Below are 17,695 nucleotides of genomic sequence, written 5' to 3' on the forward strand. Positions count from 1 at the left end.
CGGAGTGGGAAGAGAAAAACTCTTCAGTCATGGTGCTGAAAACTAGTTTGTCCATGGAAATTTGATGGAAGCTGAAATGGTTTGAAGAAGATTAGCAACATAAAGGGAGAAAATATTATACCTTCCCTAACTGAAATAAGTTACTTCTAAATAAAGGTGTTTCAGAGACGTCTTTGGATAGCAAAATCCCCCTGAATTATTGGGTTTGTTTCAGTTTCAAATTGTAGTAATAAAATAGAGGCTTCCGCTACTTCATCTGGAGACTGTTTTGTGACTTAACTCAAAGTTTTAGGGAACATAGTCCATTTTTTTAGGCAAAGGCAAGGCTAAAGCCTAGATTCAGTCTATTATCTCAAGTCCTGTTGACAGTCGCAGAAAATACCCTCTTCCCTTAAATGTTTATTGGCCTTTGAAAACAAGCAATGTTTGCATTGGAATACTAGTAAGGAGTATAAATCTTTTGTGCAGTTTCTTTCTGGCTCCTGCTGCAGAAACAACATTCAAGGTTTGGTTACCAGAAATTTCTTTCAAATGCTCTTGATTTCTTACTAGGCAAAGCCCTGTTACGTCTCCGGTAAGCAATTGTGAAGAAAATCCCAACATGCCATTAGCAGGGCAAGACAATGATGTCTCCAGAGGAGGCAACTTTGTAACGGAAACAAGACAGAGAGCGAGGAACAGCAGATTAATGCAACGCGATCAAAGGCATGTGAAAATATTGGCTGCATTTTATCAGTATAAGGAAAAATAGATCCCTGAATTTTAACAGTGCTAGATTCTAGCAAGGCAGCTTCCTTATGTTACCTACGCCAAATATTTATCAGTATAAAATCATTTTGCCTCTAAAGAAGTCTGATTTAAACACACTGGGAATAGCATTTTTCCTGATAAATTTATCAGTTCTGACCGCAAGTTGTGTTGACTTGCTCTATTTCATCTTAGCAAAGACCTGCAAGGGGCCAGAAGCAGTTACTTTAAGTTCCCATGTGGCTGGCACTACTGGCCAATGTTAGGGATGGAGGAGAAATTCAGTTCAGGTCACATTTAAAGGTAAATCTGGGCTTCTTGGCTCCTTGCTTGCCTGCCTTCCCTGGGCTGCTTGTCCATTCTCCCTCCTGTCTGCCTCCCTGCCTCCATCCATGAACAGAGGAAGAGGAGTGGGGGGGCGCACCACCCCTCGCAGCGCAATCTTGGCAGGGTGCCATCCCAGCTGCCCCCCGCTCCCATTGGGGGCCCCGCCCCCACAGGCGGCGTGCCCCACCCCCAGGATGCGCGCCACACCCCTGCGGACGGCACCCCCACCCCCAGGACACACACCAGCCCCACCCCCACCTGCTCTCTGCTCCCCCCCCCCAGTGCTGGAGCATGAAGCTCCACCACTGCCTCCATCTCCTCCTCCAGTACAGCTGTGATGGACCACCCAAAGGTGAGCCACTCTCATAATTCTGCCATCATTCTATAGTTTGCAGCACCATCTGTTGGCAGCCACACGAACAACAGCTGCATGACGACACTCTTACATTCTTATTATATCAAAGAGAAAAGAGAAGTTTGCACTACAATGGTGGTGAATTTTCATGAGGGCTTTAAATAATAATAATCACAAAGTTAATAATAATCACTAAATTGAAGACTGTAAAAATGAGAAGCAGAGAAACCAGAATTGATAGATTAATCCGTCCCTACTGTGACCATAAATGTGGTTTCGTGAATGACTGCACTCACAATCAGATCCCCTTCTCCCTTCTCCCCTACTGTGCCCCCTTGACTGTCCACATCTACACTGATTAAACAAATATGTGAAACTGATTGATGAAGAGTTATATTATTTATCTAGTCTACTATTGTCTGTTCCAACTGAAAGCAGCTATCCAGCATCTCAGCCTTGGTACCTGAGATCCCCTTGTCACTGGAGATTCCAGGGATTGCAAAGCATGACCTACTATGGCCACTGTACTTAAAAGAAGGCACATTTTCTAGGAATGGAACTCAAACTCACCTCTCCCGTTTCCTGTTACATTGCTCTTTCCCACTGAGCTGCCAGTGGAACTGTGTCCTTGAACTTTTGCTTCCTGGATGAAGAATGGACAGGTGTGTGTAGAAATCCTCTGACTTTTGTGTGGCTGCACAATGATAAGAGTCACCTTTATTGCCCTGCCTACATCTTTGCCTCTGGACCTGCCCATGAAACTATACAGGCCCTATGAGGACACCCATGAGAGAATGTGGCCCTCCAGCTGAAAATTGTTGCCCACTCCTGTTCTAGATAAACAAGACTGACCATCGACCATTCTACAAGAATGATAAACCATTTCAGCTTCCATCAAATTTCCATGGACAAACTCTTTGCAGACAAACTCTGTGCATCAGATATTGTGAATAAATGACCCTCCAATGCAAATATCCTAAAGACAAGTTAATTAGGAAACATGTTGTTGTTTTTGGATTAACTTAGGGCAGGTGTAGTCCACCTAATGCTCTCCACATGTCATTGGACTACAATTCCCATCTTTTGTTGTCGGGGATCAGGGATTATGGGAGTTGTAGTCCAACAACATCTGGTGCCTACCATACTGACTAGCCCTGCCTTAGGACAAAACTAAATGTAACCTCATTCACACTATGAACAATTGTTTGGATGGGCTTCTAAAGTGTAAACAGCAGACATGGAGGTTCTGACCAAGACCCTGGTGGGGGAAGGAGAAGGACTTAAACATTTGGTCCATGCTGCAATTCCACTCTGGATGAGGGCCTTTGGTGCTAGCTAATCGTAGAGTTGTACGGTACCCACAAGCATCATCTAGTCCAAAACCCCTGCAATGTGGGAATCTCAGCTAAAGCATCCATGACAGATGACCATCCAACTTGTGCTTCAAAACCTCCAATGAGGGAGAGTCCACAACATCTCAGAGGAGACCATCCCATTGTTGAACAGCTCCTATTGTCAGAAAGCTTTCCCTGATGTTTAGTCAGAATCTCATTCCTTGTAACTTGAAGCCATTGGTAATCATGTGACTGGTGTCCCTGTGGTTTTGCATGGAAGGGGAGGGGAAACCTGTCTGGGGGTGGGGCATTTAATTTTTGCATGCAAAGTACTGTGTTATTTTAACATGTTTGATTTACCACGGGACCAATGCAATTTGTTAAAACCATCCTTTGTTAAAACCATCCTTTTTCTTTCTTGAAGAATATTAAACAAAACCAGTCTCACATTCTCATATGATGCAACTGCTGCCCATGATTAATCCTATTTAATGTTATTTTGGATTTGCTCCCCCCCCCCCACTCCCTGTCTTCCTTATATTATCGGTGGAATATTGTAAACCTCTGCTGCTTTTTTTCAGCGGATCCGAGGTCGAAAAGCCAGTCTGGAAGAAATACAGCTGGTTCACTCTGAACATCATTCACTGCTGTATGGCACCAGCCCCCTGAACAGACAGAAGCTGGACCCCAGGAAAATCCTAGGTCTGTAAAGGGCTCTATTCTACTGAGAACAGCACATTCCAGCACTGTCATTAGTCATAGCTGGTGTCAGTTTAAAATACTTGGCAAGCAGTATAACAAAAAAAAAAAAAGTATCACTTTTTCCAAATGCATTGCATTGTAGAAAGAGAATGTTGCAGCAGCAGCCAACACAGATTAGGAAAAGGTCCTTGCCGGAAAGTAGAGATCTTTCTCTTTCTATCTCTCTGTCTCTGCTTTCTTATCCTCTGGACATTAACCCTTTTGTGGCAAGGATATTTAAATTGCATGGGCAAATAGAACCCTGAACATAAGGCTGTTTGACTTATTTCACAGGACTCTTCCTTGCCATGCAGCCAGGGGCGGAGAGCAGGTGCCATATTCCTAATTGTGGCACCCCACCGGGATCACGCTGCTGGGGGCGGTGTGCTCCCCCCGCACTCCTCTTCCTCCGCCAGTGCATGCAACAGGAAGGGAGCAAAGGGATAAGTGAAGGCAGGACTTTTGCAGGCCTGAAACAAGACATTTTAAAGTGTTAGTCCTAGGAGAAGGAGCATGCTGCACGTATGAAAATATCTTTGACTAGCGCATGCTGAATACACCTGATAACACAACACGCAGTAATGTTTAGTTCTGTCAGCCCAATACATTTTGTTGGCCAAATGGTCCAACTTCCTTGCTAGAACCAACATTCAAAAGACTATTGCTGGACTATTTGGACACAAAGAACCTAAGAACAAGCTAAGTGCCCAGCCAGATCAGACCCAAGGTCCATCTAGCCCAGCATTTGTGTGCTCATAGTAGCCAACTGGATCCTTATGGAAATCACACAGGCAGGACGTGAGTATAATGGTCCTCTCTCACTTGTGTTCCCCAGCAGCTTTTCTTGGAGGAATTGTTTTGGGATGAGAGTGAGGCACTGGTCACATGATGTTCCCAGGAGCACATCCTAGAAGATGCATGTCCCAGTTTGGGGCTTGAAAATGTTGGAGGATATTAGGGATGCCATACTTCAAAAAGTGAAAATCCAGACACAAAAGTTTTTGAGCTTTTTTTTTGGCCAAAGTTGCTGAATTTTTTTTAGTTTTTCCTAAAATCTATTTTTTTTCCAAAAAAAAAAAAGTTGAACTCTAGTAGATAGTGAAAGAACATTCATATTGTACAAGACTCTGCTATGTGGTTTTAAAAAATGCCACTACCATAAAAGCAAACCAGGTTTTACAAAACATCAGTAAAGAAAGGTTCAAAGAGGAGTTAAAAAGAGACTTACAGAAAATAGATTTTGAGCCTGATTTAGCAATGTGAATAAATGCTTTTTCATGAACTTTACATTAAGAAGTAAATTCAAAAACACTACAGCAGACATTAGAAGATGGTTAAGTATGTGTTCATATCCTGATGTCATTTAACTGAGCATCAACTTAAGAGGTTTCCTAAACCAAATGTAACTTTAAAAAATCCTTTAACATGCTGCCTTTGACAACTTATAGTTCATTACAATGTGCCATACAACATTACATCTTGATGTGATGTAAATTATCATGATTTTCAAATTGGCACCATACCAGGTTCCTTTAATAAGCACAATTCAGAACAATTGCCTATTTTCAGTTTCCATTCCTCCCCCACTGCCACCCTGACGAACATAGCATTTCTAAAAACCAACTATTCCTAATTATGGCAAATTTATAAATGCCAAAATTATGTGTCAGGCCATCACAATGGCTAATGCTTCATTTTAAGCAGAGCTGACATTCTAAAGAATCTGGACAGTATGTGTGAATATATTACAGCTTTGAAGCAAGTTTTTCATGCTCTTACCAGAGTCACCACTGGCCTGAAGTGATGATAATGAAAACCACTAAGGACCTCCAGACCTCTCCTGGTTTCTATTAACTTGCAACCAATGGCAGATATTCCCATACACAAACACTGGCACGTGACCACCAAACCATCAGCTTTCAACAGAAGTGAGCCTCCAAAGATTGCAAATTCAGCCACAGAAATAATTCGATAATGAGACTTTACGAAATACTGCTTTCCTGGAACCAAGGTAGACAAACCAGGGTTCCAGTTGCTGCGATTTAACTGCTCCGGTTGTTTCCTAAATGTCAATATTTTTGACGCTTATCAAAGAGTATTTGTAAATCTGCCGCTGTATATCTGTGCATTGCACAAATGTGCTGTCTGGGCTGATAGGAGTTGTCATCCAAAACATGAAGTTCTATCTTAATGCTTACTGTTTCCCCCTCTTTTTTTATATAGGTAGTGTGCCTCAGAAACTATTTTCGTTGTTGCCCTGCGGAGGCCTTGGGGTAAGTAGGTTTCGCTTTGGTGTAGTAAGGTAGCATAAAAAAGCTTTCTGCTGGGTAACTCAATGGTGTATATATACTGTATACTCTGGTCACACATTTTGGGAGCTAGATGCAAAATTGATCGGGATCATGATGCTAAGCTTCACAATATGTGGATGGTTTCGCCATATCGTTCTAGCCAAGTTACAACTGTCACAGTTCTAGCACTCCATACAATGCCCTGGTGTGCAAATGCAAATGAATACACGACAGGCACACATTTGTCTTCAAGGTATTGCAAACTTCATTGGGGATACATTAATAATAAACAATGCAGCCTTGGCAGAGGAAATGTGATCATGCTGCCTTGTGTATCTAAACTCAAGCTACTGGAATATGATCAATGTCGCCTTTGCATTAGTGCCAGGTTCAATCATTGGGATTCCTTAATCACAGAATCATAGAATTGCAAAGTAGGAAGGGACCACAAGGGTCATCTAGTCCAGCCCCCTACAATGCAGGAATCTTTTCCCCGACATGGGTCTTGAATCCACTGCCCGAGATTAAGATTCTCTTGCTCTGCTGATATGTGGCTGTATGGATAGATTGTAAGAATGAATTTATTACTCAGTGTATGCAAAACTCAATGAAACATATATTATTGATATATAAATACCTCAATGGGAAAGAATGGGCAATTCTCTGCCTCCAGAAACCTACAATCTAAAATAAGGTGGGACTTTCCTAGTGTGGCAGGTCCTGCCCTGTGGAACTCCCTGCCAGTGGAAGTTTGGCAGTATTCACCCCTGCCTTCTTTTAGATAATGTCTTAAAATGATGTTAATTCGACAGGCCTTTGAAATGTGAATTTCTTTTAACCAACTGGTATTTGTAGATTTTTAAAATGCTTTGTGCTCTTTAAGGTGTTTTTATTGCTGTTGTACTTTTGGTATGGTGTGTTGATGCTATGGAAATGATAAATAACGCAACAGCAGGAGTAATGGTCAAATATCAGTACAAGCTAAATCAAATTCATAGATCTATATGAATATATATTGATACATGTGTGTGCATGCACACATTTGTGGGTAAATCTGCCATCTATCTATGATTTATTAATAGGAAATAAAGAAAGAAAGAAGAACAGGGCCTCTGATAGCATAATCAGATTCCAGCTTCAAAACTTCTGTGGCATTTGAGTTGTTGTCATTTATAACTTGGAAGTGAACCTGCCCCAAATTCCCTGGATACACACAGAAAAATTGATAACAGACTGCCTCTTTTATGACTCCAAGGAGGCCACACCAATCACATCACTATTGGCAGTCAATATGATTTTTGACATGCTGTAAAAAAAAGCAGCAAGCAAGCATAAAAGGTCTTACGGCATTTGTTTAGATGAAGAATGGGCTCTCAAGCTGTGCCGGGGCAAAGTTTGGGTTTCAGTCCTGGTACCCCAGGGATTGTACTGCAGACAAAAGAGAATTCCACATTTATCTTATAAAACGAGGCAGCTGCCCAATCCAACGATGCTTAAAAAATAAAGAAAGGAGGAGGAGGCTGGGAGGAGCAAGCAGAAAGGGAAAGGTCAATGTGCAGTGTCAGACTTCCAAGCTGAATGATCTCAGGAAGTGCCAATGTAACACCTTGCAGGAATTCAGGCAGGCAGGGCAGAAGTGTTAAATTAGGCTTAGCTGCAGACTTCAATGTGCCAAACGCTGTATCCCCTTGGAGTCAGCCCAGCTCCTTTCAGCAGATCAGAATGATCTGATGTTTGTGCTGCAAAAGTACCTCGGGGGCGGGGGGCGGGGCGGGGAGTGAAGGTGCATCAACCTTTCAGATTTAGGGAAAAAATCTTTTTAGGAAAGGACCAAGCAACATCTTTTGTGCAGGATACACTGATTATATATCGTGAGTCAGAAAGTTGTGGCTCTTTTGCGTGGTTTAGTTGCATGTAATTGACATTAGCTGCTTATGATTTCCATGAACATGGTGGATGCCAACATCAATGGGCACATGTTTAGAACTCCTTGGAGAAGAATATTTTTTCTTCTGATATTCTTATCCTCAGTGTTTGATAAAGCACTGGCTATGTAAGAACGGGGGGGGGGGGGGGGAGAACCACCATTGGAATCCCGAGAATTACACTATTAAAAGTTTTGCTCTTTATGTGCCTCCTTTTTCTACTACTTTATGGTTTTGTTTTTTGGCATAAGATTTCCCCTTGCATTTCATGAAATGGCCAGAAATACTTCCCATTCCTTTTTCAAAAAAAAATAAAAATAAATAAAATTTGAAAGTTTTAGTGCAAATAGGATAGGAAGAGAAAGTGTGTTTGGGTGTGTGAAAGCACAATGCTCTGGAGGCATAGCTTGACCACTCCTGATTTAGGACAAGTTCACAGTACACCTGCTTTTGAGTATTTCTTTTATGATTCTCCTGCAGAAGTGAAGCCACTGCCCTTCTCCATTGATCCTCAGCATTCAGGAGCGATAGTGACGAATAAATATATTAGTTCATGCCGTGCTTTGGCAACAGCCCTACTTATCTGTTTTCACGTACTTAGGGATACAGAATGAGGTCTTCCATTTCAGGTCCATATCCCAGGTGACAGGTAAAGGATCAAATGGGTGTACTGCATCTTTGTGGAGAGCACATGGGAGCTGAAGACTTTCCTTCAGTTGCAGTTGTCTGAGTACCAGGGCTCCATCCCAAGTCACAATCTGGCAATCCTGTTTCATAATAGGATATTAGCACTGGAAGAACCCAGTGCTAGAGCATCTTCCTTCTGAAATATCTTATATATTACTGTGTGAAGTTTGGGCAGGGTAGTGGGGACTGTCTTGCCGATGACAAGTAACATTTTTTTTTTTACCTCTTCATAGGCTGACAGCCACATATGCAGTGCTGGATTTACGTATAAGCTAAACAAGCTATAGCTTAGGGCCCCCAAAAAATGAAAGAAAAAAAAACCTGGATGTACATGTCCAAAATATAAGATAAAAAATGAATAAAATAAACCTACATACAGCAACAGTGTTTTGTATTGTGTAGGCGCCTTTGATGTAAGTAATGGGCCCCGCCTGCTAGCCTGCTCCCTAAAATATCACTGGTTTGCTCATCTCTATATATAGGGTGCCTACATTCTGCTATTTATAATTATTAGTAGTTTGCATCATATATTTACACCTGTTATTATTTCATGTTATAGCAAGTTTCTAGAGACTAGATTATGAGTCTTTGTAAATTGTGTTTCTAGAGGAACTTTTGTTATTGCCAAATGCCAATGTGTTTGCATTATTAAGTTTGTTATGAATAAAAAATCATTTTAAGTTAGAGCTTAATAATTACTTCACTGTTAATATACTTCTTCTTAATTGTATTTCAGTTCAACAATTACTTTGATAAAATACATATTTTGTTATGTGCAAATGGCTTTAGATACCTATTAGATCCATAAATTACCATCTAGTATATATTCAACACAAAAAACAGCGACAATTTGTTGTTGACAAAGGACAGCTGGACATATCAAGGGCCCCATTACCTTCATAGTTTAGGGCCTCATCAAACCTAAATCCGGCCCTGAACACATGACAAGCCATCCACTAAGGCTGACTTAAGTTCTGACATATATGTCTTTGCCTCTTCTGTCGTGTGGAAACAAAACACAAAGTGGAGAAGCTGAACTTTTGGCTCTGTAACAAAATGATGCATGCGATTGTGCAGCAATTTCATTCCTGTGAAATTTACCTAGCTACCCTAGGCATATTTATGTCGATCTAAGTTCTATGAAATCAGCGCAACTTGCTTCAGAATTAGGAGGTTTGGAAAGACCATTTCAGACAAATGTCTTCACAGTAAGAAATTGTTAATTGCTGCCATCTGGGGACCCGTGCCCTGGTTCTTTTGTGGTGGGTCCTGGATTTCAGTAGCAGACAACATTAGTGGAGCAGCAGCAGCAGCGATGCTCATCTGACTGCCCAGCAGCTGAGTCCCCACCCTGAAAGGACAGCCTGCTTCTGTGCTAGATTGCGTCACCTTTCCTAGTGTTATGTCCTGAGCTGAATCCTAGAACAATAGGATCCAGAACGCAGCAGTCTGATTGGTCTGCAGGAGCCACCCAGTCCAGCTCCAGGTGGAAGTGAATCAGCGACCTGATTGGCCTGCAGGAGCAGCCAATAAGGCTTCTGAATGAAGTGAATTCGCAACCTGATTGGCCTACAGGAGCAACCAGGAATTAGCCAATCACGTGGGGTCCATTGTGTAAATAATGTGTATATAGCTAGACATTTGGGGGAAAGTTCATTCATTGCTACTATGAGCTGAATAAAGAGCATGAAATTCACGCTCGACTCCGAATATATTTCACCTAGACTCATGGACTTCTGCCAACAAGGCCTGGGAATGGCAGGTTCTTTGATGACACTTGGATCTTAATGGCACACAGAGTTCTTAAAGGCAGGAACACTTTGGAAAAGGGATGGATTTCGTTTCTACTTGCTTGCCACTAAAGAGCAACGGGGTTGGGGTGGGGGGTGAGTTGGAGGCAATGTATTTTCTCTGGAAGCAAACGGCAAAGTGTGAGCCTCTAAAAGCTTTTGTACCTACGGAGACACATGGATTCAGTAAAGAAGGCATAAATCACCAGATGACATGGCAAATCTGTGGCTTCCAGAATGACTTCTCATTCTCACTGTGGATGATACCTGCAGATCCCTTCTCAAACCTGCAACCCTGTATCTGTGAGTTCAGAATCTTTAAGAGGAAACCTGCCCAGCCATTTCCTTTGTTAGGGCATTGACCTCAGCTGACTAGTTAAGTACTTCCATGTACTTTAAAAAGAAGTCACCCTGTCACCAGTGAGGCAAATGGGGTAAGCTCCCTCACCTGGTTGAACATGAGATCACTGTGTATGGAAGAAGAAGAAGAAGAAGAAGAAGAAGAAGAAGAAGAAGAAGAAGAAGAAGAAGAAGAAGAAGAAGAGGCGGCGGCGGCTGAGTTTGGCTGATGCTGGAAGTTGGAGACACAGAGGCTCATATTTGCTCTTGACTAAAGCTGTGGCTCTTGACTAAAGCTGGAAACCCCATGAGGAAGCAAGGCCATCTGTCCTATGCTCAGTTTGTATACATGTGCAAATGAAACCATATACAGTGGTACCTCGGGTTACAGACACTTCAGGTTACTTCAGGTTTCAGACTCCGCTAACCCAGAAATAGTACCTTGGGTTAAGAACTTTGCTTCAGTATGAGAAGAGAAATCACGTGGCAGCGGCACGGCAGCAGTGGGAGACCCCATTAGCTAAAGTGGTACCTCAGGTTAAGAACAGTTTCAGGTTAAGAACGGACCTCCAGAACGAATTAAGTTCTTAACCCGAGGTACCACTGTATCCCAGGGACACCATAGTCTCTGATGACCTTCATTCCAAGGAAACCTAACCCTGGCTAAGCACTGGAACCCCTGGAGTCTCTTGCCACTCGGAGACTGGGGTGGGTGGGTGGGTGTGAAACACTAGCTTTCACCCCACACTTCCAGAGCACAAGAATGCTGCTGAGAGTGTAGAGGAGAATAACTCATCTTCCTTTCAAAACATATTACATGGGCCTATTATTTCTGCAAAAGTTGCAGGTGGGGGGAGGCACACTTATGCAGGCTGTAGGTAAAAATCCAGTAGCTTTCACATGGGATAGATGTAAATAAATTTTTATTTAAGCCATTCAGCCTTTTTGAATAAATCCACACACACACACACACTTCTGGGACAGGTAGTTTAATTTCTATCATCTGGGGCTTTCCTATGGTCTAGCTTTGTTACACATGCCAGTGATTGAGCTACGCTGGATGTATTTGGAAAAGCTCGAAACAACTATATTCATTCAGGAAATTCTGAATGAAGTAAATCCATATGTGCCTTAAGAGTCTTAGACTTCAGAGTGGGACGGCATATTCTGGCTTGTAACATTGTCATGAATAATTCTGCCTGTTTGAAGTGTTGCTGAAATATGAACAATGTTGATGCCTTAAATTTTTGTGTAGTTGTATTTCAAAACTTAAGTGTTGGCGCGCATTTTCCCTTGGATATATATTACCTATAGTGTTCCATTATCATTTAGATGGTGCAATGTTGGTTCAGGCTTGTGGACATATGGAAGAGGGCTTTTTCAATGGGGACTCCCACATTTTGGAGCCCACATTTAGGATTCAACCATCTCCATCATTGAACTGAAAACATATTTGTTTACTATCACCTTTTCAAAATATTAAGGATTTTAGTTGTGCTGTCATTATGTTGCTGTTTTATCTTGCTATCACTGGTTTTCTAGCGCTGACCACTGTTTTCTTGTTACCTCTGGCTGCCTCTGTTCGATTTTGTTGTGATAGTTTCCTTTTAGTTTTAATGATGATGTGTTTATAGTGACATCAATCTGTTGAATTTATATTTGTTTAATATATTTGGTTTTTGTATAAACCAATTTATATATAAACCAATATATAAATTTGTTTAATTTATATATTACTGCAAGTTGCCCTGGAAAACTGCCCCCCCCCCAAAAAAGAGGAAATATAAATTTAATAAAAATAAAATAAAATAAATTCTAAGGGACAGAGAAGACTAGTAATCATCAAGCTATTACTGATGGCCTCCCGTCTCTGATCCGATTGGCCTGGGCCCACTTTTGCTCTGCTCCAATAAGTGCTGAGCAGCTGTCCTTCTTAATTACTTTTGAGTAATGTTACAGGGCTTTGGAGAATCATGGGAAATCACAATGGTAGCCACTGGAAGAATACAGCTAGCACTATCACCCTTGTCCTTATCGATGCTAGGATATCTGTGTTATCTATGGCAGTTTCTTGAAAATGGTTCCCTGCCCTACCACATCTCTTAATAGTCATCTCAGCAATTCTGCTATTGCAGAACCTTAAAGGCGCATCTATTTAATGCATCTTTAAGCTTTATTGATCACTTACTGTAATGGTTGTATCCAATTGCCATTCAACCTCCTTAGCATATTCTCCTTTATATGCCTGCCAGCTAAGATTTCGTTTCATGTATGTGACGGAATGAGCTTGAGTCCGCAAAAGAGGTTTGTTTTTGAGGTACCAAATGTCTTTTTGGTTGTTTCTGCTGCTCCCATGAGTGAAACGTTAATCCCTGGGAAAGATGATGCCCGTGGAGACCCCCCCTTATTTGTACAACTATCCCCCCCCCATCTGACCATCTAGATGACACAGCTATCACCTTTGTTAGCTGGCAGTGGAAGCAAAGAGAGGAGACCATTTGCTCTGGACTTCGGTAGGGTCCTCTCACAGTCATACCCCACAAATTTGACCTGCCTTCCCTGCCTGCTCACAGGTGCTAAATTGCAGACCCTTTTCTAATTCATGTTGGCAGCGACTTTGAAATGCCTCTTATTTTAGGAATATGAACCATAGTTGCCTCCCTCCAATACACTAAAAAAAAGAAAGGTGTTTGCTACAGCTTGAGTTCATTATAACAGAGCTTTCCTGTAAGCACATGCCATTTCATTGAAGCTTTTGTTCTGGCTTTTGCAAAAGCAAATTCTTTTCTTAGAAGTAAGGCCACTCTGAGCGTATGCTGCATCTATTACCGCGGCCTGGTGTCTAACGGGCCTGTTAGCTAGGGCCAGCTCTGGCCTATGTAATGCTGTTTGTAATGAGAAATCTAAACAGGGAATGGCAGTGAGGCATGACAGGAATGTGTTTCCATTGGAGAAGTTGGTGTAGAGAAAAAGTATAAGCAAAGCCATGTCCAGAAGGCCTTTTCAGCTGGCCAAGTCGGAAGACTAATGTTATTGTACATTGGCTGTCACCCTGCCAGCCCTCCCTCACTGATTTGTTTTCTCTTAAACTCTCTCTCTCTCTCTCTCTTTTCCCTCCCCCACCCCCTCTGCTAACTGTTTGCTCAGGTGGACAGTGACACCATTTGGAATGAGCTGCATTCGTCCGGTGCTGCACGCATGGCTGTTGGCTGTGTCATCGAATTGGCTTCCAAAGTGGCCTCAGGAGAGCTGAAGGTGAGGTCTGGGTTGCATTGTGTGTGGGAAAAGTGGGGCGGGGGGGAGAGCTGAAAGCGATGTTGTTGTTCTGGGGTTGAAGGAAGGGGAGCGGAGACCGGAGAATGGGGAAGATGGCGGGTCACTAAGGTGTGGTAATCTAAATAGCCTCGCTTGGCAATCAGCAGATCGTTTTATTACTCGAAGCCTTCCAATTCACTAGAGAGAGTTTTGCTTGCCAGCGTACTACAGTATTATTGCAGTCTCTCTCTCTTTTTTGTTTTCCCCGCCCCGGAGTCAATTGCACAACCGTTGTCCGAGTTAGAAATGACTCAGAGGATGTACAGATCTGGCACGCCATTCTGAAATTCCCTTTTGAAATGAATTTTAAATAAATTATTATCGGGTTGAAAGCATGGCCTCAAAAATGCCACCCAAGGCGAAGAAAAGTAAATAATGGACCTGTGGGCTTTGAAGAAAGAAGGAAACTGTTGATTGGAAGGGTAATGGTGCAGGCTATGCCTTTCCATCAAACAATCGCAAATTCAAAGCACTTCCCCAACCCAAACTCGGTTTTTGAGCTTCCTTTCTACACGATCTGAAAAGAATGAGATACAAAACCCAAATTATCCCCAGTCTAAACAATTTATAAAACCTGCATGCTTGACATTTTGTTTGATGTTATAACAACCCGGTTTTAAAGGTAGGCCCTGTATAGCCCGAATGGTTAGATACCCCAATAAACTTTCTTGGACGTGACACACCATCAATAGTTAGGTAAAATAGCAATGGATTTCACCCAGTGACCAAAGTCTACTGTTACGGTTCAGATCTGACGGCAAATGGAATTAAATGAAAAGTATGTAACTTTCTTTCACATGCTTACAGTTTCATGGTGATTTGGGGCTTTTTTGTTTTTCCTCCATTGGGGCAAATGCAGTGTGGGGTTGGGTGAATTGGAAGTGAAGGAGAGGGGGAAATGGGTGAGCGCTTTGAGGGACCTCCTAGGAGATGGGGCACTTCCTGATACCTGCCCATCTATGCTAAACAGCTTGGGGGGTAAGGATAGGAGATTGAAAGAATGAGAAACTGCGATAACTGAAATGGACAGGTTCTTTTGTTCCAGCCGTGGCTACCATAGCCTTGGGACACCATCCCGCAAAACCTGAACTGTAATGAACAGCTTACTTAAATCCCAGTGATTTCAGTAGGATTTAGTAGCATGGTTCCATTAGCAGGTTATATTTACATGCTTACTGAGGAAGTCACTACACAGTGGCGTAGCGTGGGTTGTCGGCACCCGGGGCAAGGCAAGTAATTTGCGCCCCCTAACCCGTGGATTTGTGCCCCCTAACCTGTGGATTTGCGCCCCCTAACCCTAACCCCCAGATGTTGCGGCCGGTGCGGCCGGCCCCCCCTGCACCCCCCACGCTACGCCACTGTCACTACACCTCAGATTCAATCACCTATCTGTAAAATGTGAAGAACAATGAAGACATTAAAGTACAGAGATCAAAAGCACCTTATTTATATGGTGTACAGGGATTTATATTGTAACCCATCTGAACATTTGCAAAATGGTGGCCTCTTGAGGACATATTGCATGGCGATGCTCTGGCTGTGCAGAAGGCTAATCATCTGAAGCCATCAGCTAAAAGGAATAGGCATCATCACTGCAACCTCTATTCTCCAGTTTTCCTAGTTGTTGCAGATACATGGTAACTATTCCTTCACTGGGTACAGGTCCATGAAAGTTTAACTATGGATACGTGGAATAATGTTCTACAGAGGCTCTGAATATGTCCTACTTTCTACACTTTTCAAGCCACCACGCTGCAAGTTTCCCAAAGAAACCACGGCCAATACATGTTTGCTTTATGTATCATTTATTTATTTATTTAGATAGCTTGCTTCCTGCTGTTCAGTTTAAATTTTTCAATGAATCCCTCAAAGCTGAAAATAAACATAAAATCAAAATAAAATAACAAAAGAGTAAATAGCTTGGGTTCTCTCTGAAGTAAACCCGGATGAAATCAGTGGACATTGACTATGAGTTTGGCACTGAAACAACCCATTGAAAACCAGCATAGAATACAAAACATTGCGATAAAGCATAAAAGCAGTAGTAAAAATTAAATCATTACTTAGTTTAAAGCATGGACAAATAAATCAGTTTTGTACAGGTGTTGAAAGCTTAACATGAGAACAGCCTTCCGTTATGTAGGTGCCACCACTGAGAAGGCCATGTTGCTGATTGACTGTCTACCCTGCAAAGAAAGGCACCCACACAGTTGTCTTTGTGGAAGTTCGCAACATGAATCACAGATTCATACGGGTACAATCAGTCCCTTACATATTCATGCCCAAAGCCATAAAGAAAACACATCAGCATATTAATTTTTGTCTGGAAACACACAAGAACCTCATGGAGCCATTTTAAGGCAGGTGAACTAGGCTTCACGTGGGTAGTTCCAGTCAATGACCTAGCTGCCAGATTTTACAGCAATTTATAGGAAATGCCTTGCATTAACTGACTTGGGCTATGTACAGACTTGGGCTATGCACATGATTTCTTCCAAAGAAGCCTAGGAACTGAAGTGTGTTAAGGGTGCTGGGAAATGTAGCTCCATGAGGGGAAAACTATAGTTTCCAGGATTCTTTGAGGGAAGTCATGTGCTTTAAATGAAAGATGTGTATGCAGATGTACATGCTCAAAAATAATAATTCAGACTTCCATTTTTTTCCTGCTTAGAAAGTATAATTGGGATGATGAATATATCAGAATTTAAAAGCTGACCTAGATAAGAATAATCAGACATGCTTTATGTGCAGTTGACACAACCAGGATTTGCTGCAGGACCTTTATTGCTTATCTCCCAGGATTTATGGGGTCTTTCACATCGTGGATTTACTCTTCACTGTTTATCTCTGTGTAATGAAGAGCTTTAAAAACAAAGTTGTCAATCAATCTATTTTTTCAATGGCCACTGAAGTAGCTGCAGTAAAGCAACAAATACTTACATGGGTTGGGGGGGGGCTCACAGTTTCCCCTCACCCATATTTATTTGCAGTTTATTTTAAGAAGAAGATTTAAAAGATTTCCAAATGGAATGTTTGTCTGGAACTGAATCCTGCAGATCAAGGTCACGCACACAGTGTTACAGCAGAATACCAACTGCATTACAATCTGAGAACACAGTGTCGTTAAAATACTATGGGACTCGGGGACTATAAATCACTCTTTTATTTGCCTTCAGAGGCACCAGGGAAGGTCAGCAGAGGATAGCCACAGGATGACACACTTTTATCCCAAATTAACATATTCATTTAGAATAACTATCACCCTGGTCCTGTCTGGTCCTGTCCTCACAGTCACTAATACAGATCCATCAGCTTACACCTAATGTCCTCCTTCAGACATCCATCTCGTTGCCACTCCTAATACCTTGGGTGTATGAAAAACACACATCAGGAATCAAATGGGGATTAGCTTATGTGGTGAACAAGCACGAACAGTGCAGATTTTTTATGAAGCCTGTTCAAATGTTCTTGCCTCTCATTTCCTCTGTTGTTCTCCTTGCTCCATTCACCAGCTATCATCTCCTCTTGTAACCTTGCAGTATTCATGCTTTGGGCTTATGCTATGCCTACAACCAGAACAACAAAGAGCCTTGTGGCACCTTAAATAGGCTTACTATGGCATATGCATGAAGTGTCATCCTTGGTTGAAGGTCTCCATGGACATGGGGGGTGAGGGACCGTAGACACTGAAGCGGAAGAGCCAGAGCTCAGTGGTAGAGAACTGCTTCACATGCAAAAAGATCCCAGGATCAATCCTCACCATTCACAAATCATAGAACCATGGAATCATAGAATTGGAAGGGACCCTGTCAGTCCTCTAGTCCAACTCTCTGCAATGCAGGAA

General features: G+C 42.2%; 1 protein-coding gene across 4 annotated transcripts in view; it reads left to right on the plus strand.

Moving 5' to 3' along the window:
* Window positions 1-17,695, plus strand: part of HDAC9 (histone deacetylase 9) — a 428,850-nt gene that overhangs the window by 294,957 nt on the left and 116,198 nt on the right. For all 4 annotated transcript variants that reach the window (XM_083467863.1, XM_083467859.1, XM_083467860.1 and 1 more), the window contains 3 exons: window positions 3,345-3,465; window positions 5,728-5,777; window positions 13,684-13,791. In XM_083467863.1, coding sequence (XP_083323989.1) covers window positions 3,345-3,465; window positions 5,728-5,777; window positions 13,684-13,791 — 279 coding nt within the window. The remainder of the gene's footprint in view (window positions 1-3,344; window positions 3,466-5,727; window positions 5,778-13,683; window positions 13,792-17,695) is intronic.

This window comes from Podarcis liolepis, assembly GCF_965112155.1.
Source record: "Podarcis liolepis genome assembly, chromosome: 12".
Classification (NCBI taxonomy): Eukaryota; Metazoa; Chordata; class Lepidosauria; order Squamata; family Lacertidae; genus Podarcis; species Podarcis liolepis.